This window comes from Orycteropus afer, unplaced genomic scaffold, assembly GCF_000298275.1.
Source record: "Orycteropus afer afer isolate SDZICR_OR568_19922 unplaced genomic scaffold, OryAfe1.0 scaffold00370, whole genome shotgun sequence".
NCBI lineage: Eukaryota > Metazoa > Chordata > Mammalia > Tubulidentata > Orycteropodidae > Orycteropus > Orycteropus afer.
The window spans coordinates 2,672,200-2,697,018 of record NW_006921957.1 but is presented as its reverse complement, the minus strand read 5'-3'; the positions used below and the strand labels follow the sequence as shown (position 1 = coordinate 2,697,018).

At 43.0% G+C, this 24,819-nt stretch overlaps 1 protein-coding gene across 1 annotated transcript in view; it reads right to left on the bottom strand.

Annotated features, from left to right (window-relative positions):
• The window catches only part of ARMH1 (armadillo like helical domain containing 1), a 62,640-nt gene that overhangs the window by 22,089 nt on the left and 15,732 nt on the right, over window positions 1-24,819 (bottom strand). The window contains exons 2-5 of the mRNA XM_007953108.1: window positions 21,895-21,963; window positions 20,847-21,013; window positions 19,633-19,829; window positions 16,509-16,593 (exon numbers count right to left, since the gene is read on the bottom strand). Coding sequence (XP_007951299.1) covers window positions 16,509-16,593; window positions 19,633-19,829; window positions 20,847-21,013; window positions 21,895-21,963 — 518 coding nt within the window. The remainder of the gene's footprint in view (window positions 1-16,508; window positions 16,594-19,632; window positions 19,830-20,846; window positions 21,014-21,894; window positions 21,964-24,819) is intronic.

Genomic DNA, 24,819 nt, shown 5'->3' with positions numbered 1-24,819 from the left:
CTAGTGATCTACCTGTGAAAAGAATCAGCCACTGAACACCTATGGAGCACAGTTGTACTCTGATGCACATGGGGTCACTGGATAGCAACTGGTTTATAAATGTCAGCTATGAACTGTTTCTATATTACAATGGTAGGAGTGGATGAGTTAGCACACAGAGTGAAGAAAGAGAAGAGGACCTAAGATTGACTCCTGAGAGAGGAAAAAATTGACACAGGGAGATAGAAATGTACGAAAGACTGAGCAGCAGTTTGCAGAGGAACAGGAGGAAACCAGGAGAGTGTGGGGTCTGCGGCGGCTGAGACAACTGCATTTCAAAGAGGAAGATGTGATCAGGAAGATTTGAGCTGTTGAGAGTTCATGCCCCGTGAGGCTGAGAATCAGCTCTGTGGGGCTCATGCTCATTTGACAAATATTGATTGAGCACTCGCTGCGTGCTAGTGCTGGGGAAACAGCGGTAAACAAAACAGATGCAAGGAGCTTGCTGTTAAAACTCCACAGAGCCTTTAGTGATAAGGGATTGCTTCCTCCAGTCAGAGGAACCATGGAATCCACAGCCAGTTAGCGTGGGAAGAAACCTCAGAGATCGCCTGGCTGATCACCTCTGAATAGATGAAGCAACCAAGAGAACAAATGGCTTGCCCAGGGAATCATGACGCAAGGAGACAGCTGTAGCAGCAGGCTCAGTATTCCTCCGGCAGAGGAGCCTTAGCAATGGCATTGCACCTGGGGACTGTGGTTACCCCACACAATCTTTTGCAAGGTGCTCACAGCACTGGTAGAATTTGTTTTTATAATTCTTTGCTCCTAGAGCTTTGGAAATGCTACCTGGGTGGTGCAAATGGTTAAGAGCTCAACCACTAGCCAGAAGGCTAACATGGTTCCAACCCACTCAGTGGCAATAAGCTTCTGAAAGGTCACAACCTTGAAAACCCTTGAAATCCACTCGATCTCAACTAGCAACAGAGGTTTGGAAAACTAGTCATCTGTGTTTTTCTTTGCACCATCAGACAAGACTGCCACCTACTGGTCATATGTGAGAAGTGTACGTTCACACAGAGGGTTGCTTCCTTTTCCAGCAGGGTACAAGGCCAGTGTGCCCTGGCAATGTGAAGAAGAGACTAGTGCTAGACCTGACCAATTACATTCTATTTCTGATTCCATAACATCTTTCTCCACATCCTGTTCAAAACATAATGTTGAAATATTAAAAATATGTACTATTTCTTTTTTCAAAAAAGCAGGCAACAAAATCATGCCATGCTATATGTATATGTACTGTTAGATCAATAACTATTACAGTATGTCCTTCATTGGTACCTGCTCTCATGGGAAAGTTCCACCTAGTCCAACCAGCCCACATGCTGATGCTTTGAACTGTTCCTGAGGCCTGAGTCAAGGATCACTGTGCCCAATGGGAAGACAGCACAGTATAAGGAAAGGACCAGACACAGATGTTTTGAGGGCCAGGAAAACTGTGAAATTACAAACTTTTCTTGAGGACTTTCTATTAAAAAAAAAAAAAGCCCTGGAAAATTCTGTATTATGAAACTTCATTCATAGAAAAAAGTGACTTAAAGTGCTCACATGGTTTTGGGGAAGTCAAGTATCTTTTAAAAATATTTCCTAGGAAGATTGTTATGTGAAAACTATCCTTTGGTGTTAGAGCTTCGTGATTGTTGTTCAATGAAGTTACAGGACGGGTGGCCTCTTAACACATCAGGAAAAGCTGAAACCACTGCCCATGCCAGCTCAGCACAGGTAAGCAAAGATATAGTGCTCCATGGGGCAAAGGATGTAGTTTTTAAACTGAGATCTTGTAATATTTCCCTGATCCTATAAAGGGCATGAAGTTGAGAAAACATTAATTGAAAAAACAATGGTTTGGACAGGTTATCTAATTGCTCTGTACCCCAGTTTCCTTCCCTGTAAACTAGGGCTGCTAACAGTACGTACTTCACAGAGATGTTCTGAGGATTACATGAGATGATTAAAGCACTTAGATAGTGCCTGGCACTAGTAGTGATGATAAGTTATCATTACTATTATTATTACTAGTTACTTTTACTGTTAAAACAAAGCTGCATGAGGGCAGGACTTTGTCTCCTTTGCCAATCAGTGCCTAGCCCAGTGCCTGCTCTTGCTGAGTAAGTGAATGAATGAAAACCTCGCATCATTTAAAAGTCAGTCAGTTCTGTGATTAATGTCTAAATAAATCATACTTCTTAGAACCAGAAACCTAAATAGCTTCACAAAACTAAGAACATAAGGAAAATTAACAATTAGGGTCTTGTCTACCTACCTACCACCAGAGCCTCTTCAGGTCTTGGGTGGGATTTGGGGGAGGAGTCATACACTCAAAAACTTGTCTCTCTCACTTAAGGCCACTGTTTCCCTGCACTAACATCTCTAGAGGATTCCACTATGTCAGTGCAGAGCAGTTAGCCATTAACTGCATTGTTTTTTGAGGTTGATAAGCCGTTGCTTGGTTCTACAATCGATGCCAACGGAAGCAGCAGTCAGGACATTAGACGACGTGTAGCATTGGGAAAGTCAACTGCGAAGGAACTGTTTCAAGTGCTGAGGAGCAAAGATATCTCATTGAGGGCTAAGGTGTGCCTGACACAAGCCATGATATTTCCAATCACCTGGTATGCATGTGAGAGCTGGACAATGAATAAGGAAGACCGAAGAAGAGTTGATGCTTTTGAGTTGTGGTGCTGGCGGAGAATGCTGAAAGTACCGTGGACTGCTAAAAGAACTAACAGATCTGTCCTGGAGGAAGTGCAGCCAGAGTGCTCCTTGGAAGCAAGAATGGCCAGACTTCGTCTCACCTATTTTGGTCATGTTGTAAGAAGGGACCATTCCCTGGAGAAGGATGTCATGCTTGGTAGGGTGGAGGGTCGATGAAAGAAGGGGAGGCCTTCAAGGAGATGGATTGATGCGGTGGCTGCGATGATGGGCTCAAGTATAGCAGGAATTGTGGGGCTGGCGCGGGATCGGGCAGTGTTTCGTTCTGCTGTGCATGGGGTCGCTATGAGTCGGAAACGACTCGACGGCACTTAACAACAACAACAAGAAGCCATGCTTTCAACTTTACTGTACCAAATATGATCAAAATGAGCAAGTCAAGTTAATTCTATGTTTTAGGTCAATTTGACAAAAATTTGATTCTTCAATTGAGTATTTTTCCAAGCTCACCAACATTTCCATTTTGCCACAAACTTGGTTATTATACATATAGGTATACCTCTGAGATATGGGGGTTCAGTTCCAGACCTCCGCAATAAAACTAGTAATGCAATAAGGCAAATAGTGCAATAAAGTGAGTTACACAATTTTTTTCGTTTCCCAGTGTATGTAAAAGTCACGTTCACTCTACAGTCTATTAAGTGTGCAACAGCATTATGAAAAAGTTTGAAATACTGTGAAAATTATCAAAATGTGGCATAAGAGACATGAAGTGAGCTCATGCTGTTGGAAAAATGGTGTTGATAGACTTGCTGCATTCAGGGCTGCCGCAAACCTTCAATTTGTAAAAAACGCATTATCTGCGAAGTGCAACAAAGCAAAGTGCAATAAACTGAGGTATGCCTGTATTTACTGAATTTTCAGCAATTTTTATTAGATAGTATTATGAATTGAATTGTGTCCCCAAAAAATATGTGTTGTACATCCTAACTAACCTCTATGCCTGTGGTTATAACCCTATTTGGGAATGGGTTGTCTTTGTTATGTTAATGAGGTAGGATTAGTGTAGGGTGTATGTTGAGTCAATCTCTTTTGAGATATATAAAGAGACTAAATGCAAGCTAGCAAGCAGAGATGGGGTGAGACAGATGCCATGACACATGGAGATCTCCAAGGAACCAGGAGATAGAAGCTGCAGAGACAAGGATCTTTCTCCAGAGCTGATAGAAAGGCTTTCTCTCAAAGTGGAACTCTGAAATTGGACTTCTAGCCCCCTAAATTGTGAGAAAATCAGTTTGTTTGTTAAAGCCATCCACTTGTGTGGTATTTCTGAGTTATAGCAGCACTAGATTGCTAAGACAGATGGTATGGTGGTTTTAAAATATGTCCACAGATTTTTTAGTATGCTTCCTTTTAAGAGGTGGAGCCTAATTCCCTTCCCCTTCAGTGTGGACTGGACTTAGTGACTGGCTTCTCATTAGTAGAATACAGCAGTATGAAACTTCTGAGATTAGTTATAAAAAAGTATTGGGGCTTCGTCTTTGTTTTTTCTCTTTTGAAAAACTTGCTTTGGAAGAAGCCAGCTGCCATATTGTGAGGATACTCAAGCAGCTTCTTACCAACAACCAGCACTAACTTGCTAGACATGTAAGTAAGCCACATTAGGAGATCCTCCAGCCTGGCAGACATCTTGACTGCAACCTCATGAAAGACCCCAAGCCCAAACCACTCCGTTAAGATGCTCCCAAATTCTTGGCTTATAAAAACTGTGCAAGATAATAAATGTTATTGTTTTAAGCCGTTAAGTTTTGGGTGATTTATTATGCAGCAATAGGTAACTAACACAGATGGACTGATTTTAACAGTTTCTGTAGATATATGCAAAGTTTGAATATAATGGCTTCCATTTTGTCTTTAAGCAGCATTTTAAGGAACACTGACTTGTCTCTGCTTAAGTGCTCCATAGTTGCCAAGACAGAGAGCTGGGCAAAGAGAGGGGACCTGCTGGAGGTTACCGCACTGCATGGCATAGACTACCTGTCCCCAAGAAGAAGGGGTGAGGAGGAGCTCAAGTACAGAAAGGGAGACCAAGGGCCAGAGAAAGGGCCAATAAAGAGAAGAAAGGAAGTACTCAGGGGGAGAGGATGGTCTGAAGGTCCTAGAATTCTAAAGTTCCGGCATCTCCCAGCATTTTTAGACCCTACCATTACAACCACTATGAACTGCTATAAACACAAGTATTTAAAGGAATCACGTTTTCAGTAAATTGGTAATTTGGTAAATTGGCAAGCATGCTCTTGGCAAATTAATTTGCAGTGAATTGGTCTGCTTCTAATTAAGTCATACACAGTAATTTTTAATGTAATAATTTATTTGTAAAAAATACTATTTTATATACACACATACAGGAGCTCTGGTAGCATAGTGGCTAAAGCACTTGACTGCTAACCAGAAGGCTAGCGGTTCAAACCCACCAGCCACTCCTCGGAAGGAAGGTTGGGCAATCCTACTTCCGTAGTGATACTGCCTCGGAAACCCAAGGAGGGGTCGCTATGAGTCGGGGCCGACTCGACGGCACATAACAACAACAACACACACATACACCAAACCAAAACCAAACTCACTGCCACTGAGTTGATTGTGACTCATAGTGAACCATCCTTGGGTTTCTGAAGCAATATCTCTATGACAGTGGATTGCCCAGTCTTCCTTCTGAGGAGTGGCTGCTGGGTTTGAACAGTCAGCCTTCTGGTTAGCAGTCAAATGCCTTAGACACTATGCCACCAGAGCTCCCATATATATATGTATATATCATAAATATGTATTTAAAATGCCCACCAAAATTAATTTCTCCCTCCAAAAAACTTTCTATGGCTTTGAAATTCCTCTAAGGAGGGAGACAAATTAGAGACTACTGCAGCTTTAAATTGCTAGTCATGATTAAGTCCCTGCCTGCCACTAATTCCTGGAATAGAAATCTTCCCTGGGAGGAAATTGCCATTTTTCACTTCAAACCAATTATAAATGGAGATGAATTCCAGGCAGGACTGCTTTGGAGAAGTCTTTCTTTAATTTTGATTTTGGCCCTCTTAATTTGAATGGGATCATCATTAAAAGAAATTCTAAAATTTTAATTCCATGAGAGGAACCTAAGAAATCAGTGGGCATGAGAGTCACTTTCCTTTCCCTGGTTATTTCTGTTTCAAAGGGAAGAATACAATAAAAATGGACAATTGGAGTTTCCTGCACAGGTGACATGAAAGCCTCACTTGGTGCACAGGTTTCTCTTTCCGCTCTTTATAAGAAACCCAGAAGGGCAGGGTACTTCCCATAGCATTTAACACAAAACACCTTGACCTGCCCTCTTCCAGTGGCACCTGTACCACCTCACATTGGTGAGGGAGATGTAATTTTATGAAACCATCCTCCAGCAGACAAACATATTTCAGAAAACCGCATTAAAGTATTGAGGAGAAAGGGGAGAAAAAGGAAGAGAGGAAGCCTGTTTCAACTGAACAAAGAGTCATCACCACATTCATCCTCCAGGCCCAAACACTCACTGCAATGATTTTAAAAATTGGCCACAAAATTATTTGACCACTGAGATATAGGGTCTATGGGCTTCCCTTGAATCTGAGTAGGAGGTGATTTTGTGTGACTCAGAAGGCTAGGTCAGAAAGGCCAACAGCTTCTGTCTGGAATGTCTTAGAATGCTCACTCTTGGGCTGCCCCCTCTTGGAACTCAGCCTCCAACTAAGAGCAGCCTGAGCTACATGGAGAGACAGAGGGCGCTCCAGTGGACAGTCCAGCTGGGCCCTACTTACCAACCCCCAAATGATTCCTGCCCGCTTGCAGGACTCAAAGGTAGGACAAAGGTGAGGCACATGAGTTTTGGGATGACAAGGTCATCACACATGGAAAAAGTAAAAGGTCATTAAAAGGACAGGAAAGACAGAAAAGATGAAAATGGTTATCAGAAGAGATTCTGAAACTTGCTCTTGATTGCAGAGTAGCTAAAGCAAATGGAAGAAATGATGAAGTAAAAGAGCGGAACAGAAGATTTCAAAGGGCAGCTCAAAAAGACAAGTAAAGTATTACAATGAAATGTGCAAAGACCTGGAGTTACAAAACTTAAAGGGAAGAACATGCTTGGCATTTCTCAAGCTGAAAGAACTGAAGAAAAGATTCAAACTTTGAGTTAAATATTGGAAGGTTCTATGGACAAAGGAGGAGCTCTGGTGGTATAGTGCCTAAGGCACTTGACTGCTAACCAGAAGGCTGGTGGTTGAAACCCACTAGCCACTCCTTGGAAGGAAGGTTGGGCAATCTGCTTCCATAGTGATACCACCTCAGAAACGCAAGGAGGGGTCGCTATGAGTTGGACCCGACTCGACAGCAGTGAGTTTGGTTTTGGTTTATGGGAAAAGTATTGAATGATGTAGGAAGCATCAAAAGAACATGAAACTAACTAACCTTAAAAAGATGGAAAGAATATACAGTCACCGTAACAGTGACTAACTAACTAACCCTAAAAAGACGGAAAGAATACAGTCACTGTACCAAGAAGAACTGGTCGACATTCAACTATTTCAGGAAGTAGCATATGATTAAGAATCGATGCTATTGATGGAAGAAGTTGAAGCCACACTAAAGACAGTGAAAAACAAGGCTACAGGAATAGATGGAATACCAATCAAAATGTTTCAACAAACAAATACAATGCTGGAAGTGCTCCCTTGTCCATACCAAGAAATCTGTAAGACAGCTACCTGGCCAAACCAACTGGGAAAGATCCACATTTGTGCCCCCTACAAAGAAAAGTGACCAAGCAGAATGTGGAAATTATTGAATAATATTATTAATATCACATGCAAGTAAAATTTTCTTGAAGATAAATAAAAAATGGTTGTAGCAGTATATCAACAGGGAATTGCCAGAAATTCAAGCTGGATTCAGAAAAGGATGTGGAACAATTGCTGATATTTTAGATGGATCTTGCTTGAAATAAGAGAATATCAGAAAGATGTTTACCTGGGTTTTATATACTCTGCAAGGCATTTAACTGTGTGGATTGGAATCATAGATAACATTGTGAAGAATGAGAATTTCAGAATACTTAATTATGCATATGTGGAACATGTACATAGACCAAAAGACACTCATTTAAACAGAATGAGGGGATACTGTGTTGTTTAAAATCAGAAAACAGTGTAAGTCAGAGTTATATCCTTTCACCATAGTTATTCAATCTGTATGCTGAACAAATAATCTGAGAAGCTGGACTGTATGAAGAATGAGGCATCAGGATTGGAGGAACACTCATTAATAACATAACATGCTTTATGCAGACCTTTGCTTGCTGAAGGCCAAGAGGACTTGAAGCACTTACTGATGAAAACCAAAGACTATAGCCTTCAGTATGGATTACACCTCAACATAAAACAAAAATCCTTACAACAGCACCATCAAGCAACATTATGACAAATGGAGAAAATACTGAAGTTGTTAAGGATTTCATTTTACTTGCACCTACAATCAATGCCCATGGAAGCATCCATCAGTCAGGAAATTAAATGATCTATTGCATTGGGCACATCTGCTGCAAAAGACCCCTTTAAAGCATTAAAAAGCAAAGATGCCACTTTGAGGACTATGGTGTGCCTGATCTGAGCCATGGTATTTTTAGTTGCCTCATGTCCATGTGAAAGATGGATAATGAATAAGAAAGACTGAAGAAGAATTGATGCCTTTGAATTATGGTGTTGCCAAAAAATATTGAATATACCATGAGCTGCCAGAAGAACGAACAAATCTATCTTGAAAGAAGTACAGTCAAATTGCTCCTTAAAAGTGAGGATGGTGAGAATTTGTCTCACACACTTTGGACATGTTGTCAGGAGGGACCACTCCCTGGAGAAGGGACGTGGTGAAGTAGAGGGTCAGCGAAAAGAGGAAGACCTTCTCAGGGTGGTTTGACACAGGGGCTGCAACAATGGGCTCAAACATAGCAACAACTGTAAGGATGGAGAGGACTGGACAGTGTTTTGTTCTGTTGTACATGGGGTTGCTATGCAAAACCAACTTGACAGCACCTAACGACAAAAGGGTGAGGCAAGTGGAGTACTTGCTTTAGGAATTTAAGAGAGAGGCAAAGACAATATCCTAATGCTGAATTTAAAAAAAATAAAAATTAATGCAAAAAATTAATGATGATGGAACGAAAATAAAAATCATTAAAAAAAAAAAAAAAAAAAAAAAGAGAACAGGTTTGTTGGTCGGAATGAGCCTGGTGGAACCCCTGAGACTATGGCCCCTAGCTGCCCTTCAGGTCGGGAATTGAACCCAGTCCTGTGGCTTCCAGCCAAACAAAAGACAGGCACATATATACATAATGGTATTTAAAGCCCTGGAGCTGAACATTTACATTAGATATATATACTCGTTGGAGAGCTCAATCATGGGAGAATAGAAGGGCTGTGTATATACAGGGAGACAGCTCAGGGGGCAGGAGTGCATGGGAGGGAAGGACAAAGGGAAGAGGTATCTATAGGGAGGAAGTAGGAAGGGAGCTGTTGCATTATGGGAAATCTCAGTCAACGTCATGAGACAAAGTGTATGTGAGCTACTGTATGAAAAATGAGTTTGCTCTGTAAATTTTCACCCAAATCACAATAAAAATTGAAAAAAAAAACCCATGATGAATAGCATATCAAAAATTTTAAATAAAGGCAGGATCAGTGAGAGTGCCATGTGGTGCTATACTGGAATGTGAAGCAAAAGGAAAAATCAGAAATATTGATCTTCTTTAGCTTTGCTTCAGCCCTAGCTGTCTTGTCACGAGGCCCCAGACATTGTGAAGAAGTAATCCATCTTGACTGTGCCCTGTTCAAACTCCTGACCAACAAAATTTGTGAGCATAATAAAATAGTAGTAGTTTTATGGCCTACCACCTGTCTGTCAGTGGGTCACACTGTGGTGGCTTATGTGATGCTTTGATGCTAGAAGCTATGTCACTGGTATTTGAAACACCAGCAGGCCACACATGGTAGACAGGTTTCAGTGGAGCTTTCAGACTAAGAAAGATTAGGAAGGCCTGGCTATCTACTTCCAAAAATTAGCCAATGAAAACCCTAGGGATCACAATAGAACACTGTCTGACACAGTGCTGGAAGATGTGCCCTCTAGGTTGGAAGGCAGTCAAACTACACACTGTCCACAACAATAGTTTTGAGCACACCAATGAGCATGAAGTTGGTGCAGGCCTAGACACCATTTAGTTCTGTTGTACACGGGTCACCATGAGTCAGCACTGACTTGAAGGCAACTAAAAGCAACAGCAACAGTTTTATGGCAGTAAACTTGGGGTGGTTTCTTACAAGGAGTACGTGACTAGAACACTCATCCTTTGCTCTAGAGGCTTTACTCCTCCCCTACCTTCTTCCAAGAACCTTCTCTTTTTCTTGCTTGTCCATATCCTCTTCCTTGTCCCTTATAACTTCCAGGAAACCAAAGGTCACTTAAGACATAGAGCCTCCACTTAACCATGAAGACTAAAGTTGGATAAATGGGCTGTAAAAATTAAGTATTTCAAACTCTACTCCCAATATGATCATTGTCAGTACACATTAGGAAATACACAATTCATTCAAATTCATTACTTTATCCATCCGTTCAACAAACATTTAAATGTCTATATTTGGCAGTACTGTTTAAAATGGCAAACAGAGAAAGATAAGGTCTCAACTCTTTTGGAACTAACTTTCTAGTAAGGGGCAAACAATATACAAGGAAATAAGATAATTTCCAAAGGATAAGTTGTGTGATGTTATATGATGGAAAGAGACTGGGATGGGTGGTAAGAAGGGATGGAGATGCTTGAGAGAGGGTGGTCAGGGAAGTTCTCTTTCAGAGGTAACTTCTGAGCTGACTTGAGGCCTAAGAAGTTGTCCATCTAGGGAGAGTCTTCCAGGCTTTGCAGGCCATGGTAGGTGTTTGGATTTCAGTCTGGGTGCAGAGGGAAGCTGAGGAATGATATCTAATTTATATTTCTATAATGATCATTCTGGCTACCGTGGGAAAATGTATCATAAGTGGGCCAGAATGGAACGAGAAAGATAAAATAGATGACAGGGTAGTGGTTTGTTGTTGTTGCTGTTATTTGCCATCAAGTTGGACCCGACTCATAGCAACCCCTCCTTGGGTTTCTGAAGCAGTATGACTATGGAAGTAGATTGCCCAACCTTCCTTCCAAGGAGTGGCTGATGGGTTTGAACCGCCAGCCTTCTGGTTAGCAGTCAGGTGCCTTAGGCACTATGCCACCAGAGCTCCTAGGATAGTGGTTTAGCCAAGAGGAATCAAAGTGGAGACAGAGAAGACAAGTGGAGATAGAACCCAGAGGACTTGGTAAGGATGGGACAAGGCAGGATGTGAGAGAAAGAAGGTAATCTCGCATTTGCCTTACATTTTTTTACTTGAGTGGCTGGGTCAGTGGTGATACTTTCTACTGAAATAGGGAGCACAGATGAAGAACAGGTTTGAGGAAGAAAATCAAGAGTTCTGTTTTGGCCACAGTAGGTTGAAATGTCCACTAGACATCCACCTAGAGATTTCAGGGAAGAGGTCAGGGCCAGAGACACAGATCTGGTCTGTGCACATATATACATAACGGTATTTAAAGCCCTGGAACTGGACAAAATCACTTAGGGAGATAGTGTAGATAAAGAGATGAGAAATAGGCTTAGGACTGAACTCAACGCTCTGGTAGAGAAATACGAAAAACTAGCGAAGGAGTTTTTGCTGGAGCAAACCCAGCAGGCAGGTGGAAAACTGAGAGAAAGTGGAATCACAGAAGTTAGGAGAGGAGAGGGAGGGAGTAGTCATTTGGGTCAAAAACAGTTGAAAGGTCAAAAAAACCTCACTGCTGTGGAGTTGGAGCTGACTCATAGTGAGTCTTCTTTGGGTTTCTGAGGTGGTATCTCTATGGAAGTAGATTGCCCAGTCTTCCTTCTGAGGAATGGCTGGTGGATTTGAACCACCAGTCCTCTGGTTAGCAGTCAGATGCCTTAGGCACTATGCCAAAAGAGGTCAAGTAACATGAAAATGGAAAAATGAGTAGGTGGAGGGGATCTTGGGATCAAGGCAGGGGCTGGCTTTTTTTTTTTTTTTTTTTAATATTTCTTTAAAATCTTTAATCTGTGGATTTCCAAGGCTCTTTTCTAAGATGGGAGCTACAGTACACAGCATATTTGCATGTGAATGGAGATGATCCATGAGAGAAAGAGTGGATAATTACAGAAGAGAGGCTTTGAGGGGACATGGGTCAGAAAATAAGTAGAAGAGGTGACCTGTGACAGGAGCAGGGAGACTGCTGTAACAGGAAGAAAAACAGAGAACGTGGGTAGTGGGTCAGGCAGGTTGGTAGATTTGGGAAGATGGAGTTCGCAATGAAGAATGAGGTAAGGTCATCTCTGGCTCTTCCCCCAATGACATTCACTGCAAGGTAAACAATGATAGGCACCCTAAGCCTCTCCACCTCCTGTTTTCACCAGACTTCTCTGAGAACTCCACTTTCTCTGTAGCCTTCTCAGAGGAAAGATGTCAATACCATCTCCATTCCCACCTTCAGAATGGGAGGTACACTCAATGTCTTCCTTACACCCTCCTTCCGAACCATCCATTTTCCTCCTTCCTAATACAAGCAAAAGGAGCTCTGACAGCCCAGGGCTTAAGGCATACGACTGCTAACCAGAGGTTGGTGGTTCAAACCCACCAGCCACTCCATGGAAGGAAGACTGGACAATAGACTTCTGTAAAGATTTACTGCCTCAGAAACCCAATGAGGGTCACAACTCAATGGCAGTGAGTTTGGGTTTTTTGTTTTGAAATTCAAGCAAACAAACATAAAAGAAAATCCCAGTACCTGGCATAGGTTCTTGGCACAGCACAGATGTCCAATAAATATGTTTTTTTTTTTTTTTTTTAAACAAACAAATCCTGCCCTTTAAAAGTCAGTCCATTTAACTCTGTCACCACTAGCTCTGCTCTACCCATCACTATCATCCACTGACTCCTCTTGGTCACAAGTTTCCTCTACCTCAACTGTTGCCATCATTCTGGGGGATTTCACGCTGGTCTTGGCAATTTGGTATCCTCAAAGGCAGAGAGCTTCAGCTCTGTTCCTCTCCAGTCACTCACTGCTGGGGCTGTATCTAAGATCTGTCAGACCTTCCTTCCCCTGCATTTGCGTGAGTTTCTGTGGAAATACAGTATTCTCTCAACTTCGACTCCACAGACCATGTGAAATAGTTCCCCCTACTGGATAATAATTACATACACAGTCCCTATATTTGGAATTATATGAAGAATACTTTGAGGTGCCTGGTAAAAGAAGAGAAGCCCTGGTTACACAGTGGTTAAGTGCTTGGCTCTTAACTGTAAGGTCAGTGGTTCATACCCACAAGCTTCTTTCTCCACAGGAGAATGATGTGGCAGTCTGGTTCCGTAGATTTCTTAGAAACCCTAAGGGGCAGTTCTACTCTATCCTATCGGGTCGCTATGGGTCGGAATCAGCTCAACAGCCACAAGTTTTTTGGCAGGTAAAAGAAGAACAAGATATTTATTCAGCTGACATTTCTTGAGCACTTGTTAGGAATCTGGCATATCTGAGATTATTTTGAGGCCCAGAGTTTCATTGTTATCACAGGTGCAGACATCAAACCAAAAAGGTGATGACAAAGCTTTGTCCTCCCTCTGCCTCTACCAGTGTTAGCTGTGATTTAATAAACATAGAGTGAGTCTAAATTGGGTCTGATATTGGAAGAAGCTGAGGGCCATGGCATTCCAGCTCTGGAGTGGTTCATTAGTGTAACTGAAGCTAAACCACTTTTTCATTAATTTATTCAACAGATCTCTACTGAGTACCTATTACGGTCCAGGCCCTAAGCTGGAAAAGGAGACAAATTAGACTCAGTCACTGCCCTGGAGTTGCTCTAACGTCTGAAGGAGAAAGGCATACAGGCAAGTAATCATTAATGCAGTGCATATGTGCAGTAGACATTCATTCAGCAAACGTAATGAGGAACGAATATATGTTAGGAACTGTACTTAGGATATAAAGATAAAAACCAGTTCACTGAAACTGTGCACAGTCTATATAAAGGGCAGTTACCATTTTGGAGATAACTGCTCCAATGGAAGGAGGTACTGAGTCTGGGTGGGGGGCAGAGTGGTACAAAAGAGAGGGGGCTGATTCTCTGGGTGGGGGTGTTGGAGACAGGGTCAGGAAGGCCTTAGAAAAGAAATGCACAAGCTGAGTGTCAATGGGTGAGTAGGAGTGGTCACATTTGCCAAGCGAGGCGGGTAGGGGGAGGGAGGTCTCAGTGTTACCCAATTTATTCTCCTCTGGGTGGTTAGATTAAGCTCCCTAACATGCTTCCTCTGCCAGGCTGTCCCCTAGCTCCAATGCCACCAACAACCCTCTGCCACTGGGTCTGACCTTTACCTTGGCCCCTCTATACTTCATCCCTTCACTGGCAACTCCTCCCCAGCTGGGCTACTCTGCTGCAGCTGGTAATCAATAGTAATTTCATCAGAGGGTTACTTCCAACAAACAAGGCCCACATACCCACACATTGCTGCAGGGGTCAAGCAAACATAAAATTGATACTGCCGCTGAAGGAATAATATGACTGACATTCTATTTTCAATACTGCCTGTTAAATTGGAAGAAAGCCTCCAGACCTTGTCGACCTTCCCCAGGACCTCACTTGCATACCTGAACCCCAGTGCCTGACTGCTCCTTACGCCTTTCTCAGACTTCCTGGACCTGGGGCTCAGCCTAACACCCTGGGCACAGGAGATCCTATACTTATTGATACCCAGATCTTTCTTGATTGACGGACCTCCCTGTCCTGGCTGCCTCAGCCCTGCCCTTCCTCCTTCCATAAGCCACTTCATTCTCCTCACCCAGGCAGTTCCATCCTGTCTATTCTCTCTCCTCGGGACCTCCTGTGCCCAGTTGGCCCAGCACCTTCTTATTTTGTTACCTGAACAAATGGAAAGGCCTCCCAACTTGCCTCCATTCTCAAGTGTCCCACTTGGGCACACTACCGCCCAGTCAATCTTCCTGATGCCTTGCTTTACCTCTGCCACTTACCTGTTCATAAATTTACATTCCAATGGATCCATGCTGTCTGCTGAGACAGTGCCAACGACTTTACCTGGCATTCAAGGTGCTCCTAATTTGGCTTTAGCTTACTTTTCTGGGTTTCCTAGTGAAACTACATGATCTGCCATCATTCCTCAGACACATCTTATACTTCCCTATGTCTATACCTTTGTTTATACCATTTCCCTTTCCAGAATGGCCTCCTCTGCTCCTTTCTACCTTCTAAAATTCTTCCCATTCTCCAGGGCTCAGTTCAAATGCTACCTTCTCAGTGAACCCTTTCTTGTTCGTCCTGTTAAAACAGTATCTCCCCTTTCTGAACTTATATAGGGAAAGGAAGGAAATAACATCCTTTAATACCTGGCATGTGGTACATGTTAAAACATGTGCTTAGTCAGAGGATTTGGTGGTTTGAATCCAGTTAGCTGTGTAACCTTGGGAAGGGTACTGTAGTGGGTTGAATGATGTCCCCCTAAAAGATAGGTCCACCTTTTAGAACCTGTAAATGTAATCTTATTTGGAAAGGGGGTCTTTGAGATGTAATTAAGTTAAGGATCTCAAGATGAGATCATCCTGGATTATCTAGGCAGGTCCTAAATCCAATGACAAGCATCCTTATAAAAGACACATAGAGGAGAGACACAAGGAGAAGACAGGCCATGTGAAGACGGAAGCAGGGATTGGAGTCGTGCAGCCCCAAGCCAAGGAAGGCCTGGAGCTACCAGAAACCAGAGGAGACAAGGAGGATTCTCCCCTAGAGCCTTTGGAGAGCATGGCCCTGCTGACACCTTGACTTCAGACTTCCTGCTTCTGGAACTGCAAACAGTATCTTTTTGTGGTTTTAAGTCACTAAGTTTGTGATAATTTCTTACAGTCACCCTAGATACTAATACACATACTTAATCTTCTGCACTTCGATGTTTTATCTCAAAAAACATAAAAATACCTACCTCCACCAATCATTCATTTGAACATTCAAATGCCTAATAAAGTGCCAGGCTCTGTACTCTTGTGGTTATTTTGAGAATTAAATGAAATGAAGCATGGAAAAGGGATGGCACATGGAGGCACTCAACAAATAAAAATGTATTAATACTACTGCTATCCAATTGAGTTTCTTAGAAAAATAAAGACATTCCTCAGAGTGTTTCTATTTAGAGAGGAAACAGCACATAGATCAGGAACTACAGCCAGCTCTGGACCCAGGCAGACTCTAACAACTGTTAAAGTACTGTATGGCTGATTTGTAGCACAGAACATGACTATCATTTCTGAATAAGTTATCAGTCAGTATTGAACTAGCATCTTTGATCTGGTGAGGCTATCCAGGACACTCAACAACAAGGCTCTTTGTGACTAAGAGGAAACTTCTAAGAGCTAAACTTCTGAGGAGTCTCTGGCTGGTACAGTTAATGGACTTGGCTGCTAATCCAAAGGATGGAAGGTTGAGTCCACCAAGAAGCACCTCAGAGGAAAGGCCTGGCAATCTACTTCTGACAAATCAGCCATTGAAAACCCTATGGAGCACAGTTTTACTCAAACACAAGTGGGGTTGCCAGGAGCCAGAATTGACTCAATAGCAAATGGGTAATGTGCCTAGTTCTTACTGCCACCTTCTGTGATCTGGAGCAGACCCTGCTGCCTCCCTTACCTTCATACTGGACTTCCAGGTGCATTGTGCGCAGCACCTTCAGCACACAGTCCACGATGCTAGGGTGTGTGGTTCCAACGATTGACTGATAAGACAGACAACAGAACATGGTTACTCTTTTGATCTTGTCTACCTGGAAGAACTGAAAAGCAGACTTCCAAACAGGTACGTGCCTTGGATGAAAGGGGGAAAGGGAGGGCAGTGGCGGGTCCCTAGGTCTAGGCCCTACAATATACCTTTCTTTTAGAGAGAAGGGGCAGAGATGGGCACCCAAGAATCTAAGAATCTGCTGAGGTTGCCACTGAACCCTCTAACTCAGGAGGCACTGAGGCTTCCTGGCTCAACTAGGAAAGTAATTGCTGCTAGAGCTACAGTGACAAGGACTGCTACCTTGGCCACGGGACGAAGGACACAGGGCAGGGAGAGTAGAATTAATCGTGAGACTTTTTAGAATTCTTCTAACTCTGTTGTGTGCTATCAGTTAGGACTTATAGTGACCTACAGCACAGAGTAGAATTGCCCCATAGGGTTTCGTAGACTGTAATCTTTACGGGAGCAGATCGCCAGGTTTTTCCTCCTATGGAGCTGCTAGATCACAGACATTTTGGTTAGCAGATGAGCACTTGACTGTTGTGCCACCAGGACTTCTCTTCTAACTCTAAGGTCCTAAAATCTTCTCTTCTTCAGGACCCTCACCCAGTCAGTCAACCCCTCTTTTCTGCCTCTTCAATCTTTAACTGTACATTGGTTCCTTTCCTTTAGCATTTAAACATCCTCAAGTTTGCCCATATTTAGTGAAATTATCTTTCTCCTGTATTTGCCCTGCTTGCTACTGCTATTTTCCTTTCTTTTCCCTTTATGCCTAACCTTCCCAAGAGAAGCCGGTTCTTCATCCTCCGTTCATTCTTTGATAGGATGCTGCAATTTCATTCTCCTGTCCCGAGACACTGTCCCCTAATTCACCAAAACTCTTCCTTCCAGGGCCTTCTTTCTATTCTATCCATACTCAATGTCTTTGTTGCATTTGACCCAGCCAATCACCCTCTTATGCACACTCTTTCCCTTGATTTTCACAGCCCCATTTCTCCTGTTTTCCTTCTATCACTTTTATTGCTCTTTTTCAAAGAAGCAGAGAGTTATGTGGAAAGAATAAGGCCTTTGGAGGTGGACAGACTTGGATTTAATTGCCTATTTAGTAATGTGGTGGTTATGTTTTTGTGTCAACTTGGCTGGGCCTGGCTGAGTGGCTGGCCAGCTGGATGTAGTATTCCCCATGATGAGACACAACTCCATGGTGGAATCTACTGGGAGCAGCTGAGTAGCTGCCTTTGGGTATGTGGTCTGCTTCCTGTATATAAGGAGAAGCTTTGAGAATGATCTCTAGCCTATGGCACGCTTGGACCCTGCATGTAGCCGTGTCATTGCACAGCAGCCTGGCATGCTCTGCCGACCTTGGGACTTACAATGGACTTAAGTTAAGGGCCTGCCATGTGGTTTGGTAACATCAGGACTGTGCCTTTTTACTTGTCAACCTTGGGGCTTCTCAGCCTCAGCAGCCAGCAGCTGTCTGAGTGAAGAAACGCCTCTAGCTCCAGTGGGCCGGGAACAGGAGGCAGAGTGAGGGGCTTTCACCCAGCCCCTAGAGCTGGGCATTTTGAACTTGGACTTAAAGCCTCCAAATTGTAAGAATAAACTCCTGGTTGTTAAGGCCATCCCATTTGTGGTATATTTCTTCTCAGAGAGGCATTAGGTAACCAGAACAAGTAAATACCTTCTACTCAGTGTGTAGCTTTAGACAAGTCACTGAACACCTCCCTGAGGCTCAGTTCCATCATCTTTAAAATGAAGATAGTACTATTTCCTCCCTCACCTATTATGAAGACTAAGAGGCATAATGTAAGTAAGCCCCTGACTCAGTGCCTGGCCTGGAGGAGGCACTTAACAAATGGACACCGTGGAGATAATGATGATAATAGTATCTGTTTTGCTGGATCTTCTTCCTCAGCCTGTCTCTTAAATATTGCAGGTATCCTTCATTTGATCCACGCCTGCTCTCTTCTTACTCAGCATATTCTACCTGGGAGATCTTCTGTGGCTTCAGTTATCAATGAAATTCAAACTGAATTTCATAAAATTAAAACTAAAATCTTCATCTTGGGCCTCTCTCTGGAGCTTCCAACCTTTATGGGTAGCTTTGCTATAGGTCCTGAGTAGTGATTCCTACATTTAGCTAGGAGCGAGAACCATTTGGGAAATTTAAAAGAAATCAACAAAAGCATTACTAAGGTTACATTGTGGGGAATTGCAGTCAATGTCATGAGACAAAATGTGTATGAACTGCTGTATGGAAAATAAAATTTGCTCTGTAAACTTTCACCCAAATCACAATAAAAACTCACTGTTGTCAAGTTCGATCTGACTCATAGTGACCCCTCCTTGGGTTTCCGAGGCAGTATCACTGTGGAAGTAGATTGCCCCATCTTCCTTCTGAGGAGTGGCTGGTGGGTTTGAACCGCCAGCCTTCTGGTTAGCAGTCAAATGCCTTAGGCACTACACCACCAGAGTAAATCACAATAAAAAAAAAAAAAAGCATGACTAAGGCCCACATCAAGGAGCTCTGGTAGCATAGTGCCTAAGGCACAATGTGGTTGTTGTTGTTATGTGCCCTTGAGTGACTATGGAAGTAGATTGCCACACCATGATCCAAATCTGACCTCCTTCCCATTCTAGGGTGAAGTCTGAGAGAAGGACTGGAGGCAGTAAAAGGAGCTTTCCCAAGCCCTAGAGACCTGGGACTATTGTTGTGCTGTCAGATTCTTTCCCTATCAAATTGACTCCTTTAATCTTTTCTACAGTCCTTTCATCATCCTTGTTGCTTGTCTCAACCACTTTTAAGTCTACCAACATCTTTCTGATCCTTAAGTAAACAGGACAAATCACTCTGCTGGGAGACATGAACTCTGTGCCCTGCCTTGGCCTTCTGGAAGTAACGCTGATTGAACAGCAGACATGCAGCGGGGAGCTGAGCTCTGCTTCTCATGCTGTGTGGAGTACAACTGCGGAAGGTAATTGTAAGATCACTGCATTTGAATCAGAATCACAGACCCGTGCAGCGCAGGCTCACCTGGGCGGTCCTGAGAGTCTGCAGGGACAGCTGCTGAGCTTTGGGGCATGCACAGGGCAGCAAAGCTATCAGACCTTTGTATACTTGATTCTGGTATTTAGGGTTACCATGGACCAATGCGTCCAACAAAACCTGCACTTCTTCCTGGCACTCTTCTGACTTAGACTTGGCCAAAAATTCTGCTATGGATCGGACACCTGAGTAAAGAACAGAGGAAATGTTAAATTGGAAGGGATTCATGAAAACAATCCCCACTCAAGATTATGTAATATGAAGTAATAGGATTAAGATCCATTCAACCAAGGCTGTTCAATCAAAGCAAAATTAAGGCTCAGTTCTCACCACTTTCTTGTTCTCCTTATAGTTATGTTGCTGGAGGGTTTTGTTTCGGCCTCCAAAACCAAAAACCAAACTCACTGCCGTCGAGTCAAATCTGACTCATAGTGACCCCTCCCTGGGTTTCCGAGGTGGTATCGCTGGGAAGTAGATTGCCCAACCTTCCTTCCAAGGGGTGGCTGGTGGGTTTGAACCACCAGCCTTCTGGTTAGCAGTCAAATGCCTTAGGTACTATGCCACCAAAGCTCCTTGTTTCAGCCTGTTGTTGTTGTTGTTGTTTGCCATTGAGTCGGCCCCGACTCATAGCAACCCCTCCTTGGGTTTCAGCCTAGACATGCCAAATGTAGTGCTTTGATAAAAGAGATGCATGGGGGATGGCATCTCTTTTACATGCCTCATAGCGCTTGATAGATTACACTGGATTATTTACCTTTCTCACCAGACTGTAAGCTCTTTGAAGACAGGGACTGCATTTTATTTATTTTTGTATCCCCTGCACCTTAATATATACCTAGAACAGAGTAGGTTTTCAATAATTTTATTTCTAGAGTTATTCATATCTTACTTAATTCCACAAAGGATTTTAGGCAACTGTTCAATAAACCTTTATTGAATGGATTCATGAAAGAGTATTATTAAAAATGGAGAAGTATTTTCAAAACCACCACTGAAAGATTTCAGTGAACAATCAGGATAATCCTAAATCTGGGTTTTCTGGTGGTAATTAGACGGGAGTTAATTGAGTCGCACTGTACAAAATGTTTCCTGTGCAAACAGTTCCAAGATGTTTTCCTATAGCAATAGCGGGTGCTGCCACCATTTCACTCAAGCGCCCAGGGAGACAGAGACTCAACACCTTCGTCATGCATAGTACTTACCATAGCTTTCACAAATGAGCTCTTTGTACTTCCTGCCGGAGTTTGCAATAAGCTGAAGTAACTTGATGGATTCCTTCTTGTCCTCCTCCTTGATTTTCTCCAGCCCAAGTATTTCCAAGAGTGTTAGGACACCTCCAACCTCAAGGAATTCTATAAGGTACCGATTACTATCCAGAAGGGATAGAAGTAAAAATAAAACAGTTGTCAAGTCCCTTGGCACTAACTTTATAAAGGGATCTCAAGGCCCTTTCTTTACATACTTTGTTCTCCTACCCAGGAAAATTCGCCAGTATGGGTAAAATGACACAATAGCTTGGAAATTCTTCCTTTCAGCAGAGAATGCAAAAGCTAAGTACAGTGACATTTCTTGTCTTGGGATTTCTAGTATCTGTTCCTTCTTTTTCTTGTAATAGCACCTTAATCATCCCTTGGGGAATCATCCATTCACCACTCATGGGCCATGTGTTTTTGGTGACAGGGCATGTTATCTTCCTGACCACAGGCATGTGATCTAAGTTGGTCCAAAAAGGCTCAAAACCCAGGACTTTTTTTAAAACCTTGGGAAAGAATGTGTTCTCTTTTTGGTGTAGCTGAGCTACAAGGATGCACGCCTGGAGTGTCTGAGAACTGTAGCCCACAGAGGCCTACGAATACAGAGCAGAGCTAAGGAATGGAGAAAAAGAGAGACAGGGAGATGAAGGACTGATGACACTGAGCCCCTGGATCTAACTGGGCCTGAACTACAGATTCCCAACCTCTGGGTTTTTCAGTTATGTGAAATTTCCTTTTTTTCCTGAGTCTGGTATGAGTTGGTTTTCAGTAGTTTGCAACCAAGTCCTAACTAGTAACGGGTCAATGGAGAACATAGGACAGAGGGGTAACTACAGCGGGACCATGGCTGACCCTACCCCTGGGCCCATCCTGAGGGCTCCAGGACACCCAGTGATAGGCAGAAGTCACAGTCCCTGTGGTATGGATGCCAAGGACAGCATGAGCCCAATATGCCACTGAGCCCCTGCAGTCTCTCTGGAACAGACTTTGCACTCACCTGCTTACTGCTGACAAGAAGATGCCAATGGACTTTAGCAGCTTATCTAAACAACAGCCAGTCATATAGCTGGATGACAGGTTAAAGAGCGAATTTCAGGGTCGATTTTTCACACAGAAACCAGATTCTATGCCTGACCCCTGATAGCCAAGTATGCCCAGTATGACCAAGTAGCTGAATTGGACCTTTTACTCTCAGAGAGGCCACCAGGCTGAAGGAGAAGTGGCCACATATATGGGGTGGAGAGAAAGGAGTGCTGGGAGACATGCTTACTGTTCTCCTGGAGACTTTCTAGGTAGTTCAGCCACTGTGGCTCTGACCAGCTCCCTAGGGAACACAGAGGCTATGAGTAAGAAAAAATGCATTGAGAAAACTTGGAGTCAATTTCCCAAGTGTCTCAATGCCATGACCATCACCTCCCCCTTGGGTGCGCAGGTTACCACTTTGTAATTCATTCTTAAGACTTCTCTAAAAATAAACAGCTTCATCATTAATTCTCTATTTTGTATTTGCTCAAAAGTTTTGCACTGTAGGTCACTATCTTTATGAAGAACTGCACGGCTTCCTAATAAGAATAACAGAAGATGGTGGAAAAATTAAACTCTGATTTAAAACAACCTCAGTATTTAATGTTATTTTTTAATGTGAGCCTTTGCAAAGAGCTTCATTGTAATAAAGTACCCAGAGCACGCATCAGCTCAGATACAAGGTATGAAATCAAGCCACAACAGAAAAGGAACCAGTCAACAATTACTAGGCTCATAACACATCACAGGCTCTTAGAACACTTAAGAAATTAGCTGAAATTATTGCAGCTCATGGAGGATGACTGAGAGCTTCCCAGACTGATAAAGGCTAATGTAATGGGCTGGAGGTAATGGTGCTTTGTTGGGGGGCAGGGGAGAGGCGAGCATGAGGCAAATTATCTCTGCTGCACCCTAGTTCCCAGGATGCCAATAGAAGTAGAGACAGATTGGCTCATTAGGAAAGGCTCTTTACTGCAAAAACAGTGTTTGCTCTGGAGCCAGGCTCCCCTGCCTGTTGCCACTACTAACCACATTCCTTTCTTCCTTCCTACATTGTCTCTTCCAGCCTCCAACCTGCCTCAATACATTCCCCTCCTTCTCTCTTCAGTTACCAGATAGACTGATCTACTTTGTTACCTTCTTTTCTGTCAAGCCTTGTTCTCATGTTGTTGTGGTGTGCTGCTAATTTCAACTCATGGTGACACTCTATGCCAGAGTAGCAGGGCCCCATAGGGTTTCTCAGGCTGTAATCCTTGCTGAGTAGATCAGTAGGTCTCTTCCCAGTGGAGTAGCTGGTGGGTTTGAACTGCTGACCTTTCAGTTAGCAGCTCAGCTTCTAACCACTGCACCATGAGGGCTCCTTCTTGTTTTCATATATATATTTGTAGCTAGTAAGTATCAAGCCTTTATTGTGTGCCAGGCACGGTACTGATTGCTTTATGTGCATTGTCTCATTTAATTCTCAAGATAGTGCTGCAGGGGGTGCTACTAGTATTTTTATTACCACATGAGGAAACAATCTCAGACATGTTAATGACTTGCCCAAGGTCACAAAGAGAAAACATCTGTAGACATGTGGAGGGAGTAGAGCCATTTATGTAGATTACCTCCTGCATCCTGTAGAAGGTGGAGCTATGTGTCTGTCCTGTCCACTGAGGTGGGAGGGAGATACGCAGTACAGTGGATGGTGAATAGGCTTTGGGTCAGGCAAAAACAGTTGCTATCAAGTTTATTCTAACTCATTTGTTTCAGAGGAGAACCACTCTGGGCAGTTTTCAATGGGTGACCTTTAGGAAGCAGATTGCTAGGATTTTCTCCTGAGGCCCCTCTGGGTAGATGTGAACTGCCAACTTCCCAGTCAGTAGTTGAGTGTTTACCATTTGTGCCACCCAGGGACTCCTGGGCCAGGCAGACCCAGGTTCAAACTTTATTTATGACATTTTCTAATAAATTACTAAACCTTTTTAAGGCTTACCTTTCATATCTATAAAATGGGGTAAAGCCAATCACCTATTAATTTTAGTGTTAGGCTCAAATAAGAGTATTTGTACAGTGTACATAATTCAGTGACTGAAACATAAAAAAGAATGGTAACTAATAATTTTTTCAGCATAATATATAAATCTTCAGTTTTGCTGATCTATTCTGAAAGTTCAGGGCTAAAAAAGGGGCTTAAGGTTTATGGGGGATTATATGGTTGTCAATTTTGCAAAAGATAATGATGCTTTCCAAATGCAGAAAAATGAAACAGGATCCTTGCCTCACACCACATTGTTGTTGTTGTTAGGAGCCGTCGAGTTGTCTCTGACTCATAGTGACCCTATGTACAACAGAATGAAACACTGCCCAGTCCTGTACCAGCCCCATGATCCTTGCTATACCTGAACCCATTGTTGTAGCCACTGTGTCAATCCATCTTGCTGAGGGCTTTCCTCTTTTCTGTTGACCCTCCACTTAACCAAGCATGATATCCTACTCCAGAGAATGGTCCCTTCTTACATTACCAAAGTAGGTGAGATGAAGTCTGGCCATTCTCACTTCCAAGGGGCACTGTGGCTATACTTCTTCCAGGGCAGATTTATTAGTTCTTTTAGCAGTCCATGGTACTTTCAGCATTCTTTGCTAACACCACAACTCAAAAGCATCAACTCTTCTTCGGTCTTCCTTATTCATTGTCTAAATCTCACATGCATATGAGGTGATTGAAAATACCATAGCTTGTGTCAGGTGCACCTTAGTCTTCAAGGAGACGTCTTTGCTCCTCAGCACTTGAAAGTTCTTTTGCAGATTTGCCCAATGCCATACATTGCCTAGGAGCTCTGGTAGCATAGTGCCTAAGGCACTTGACTGCTAACCAGAAGGCTGACTGTTCAAACCCACCAGCCACTCCTCGGAAGGA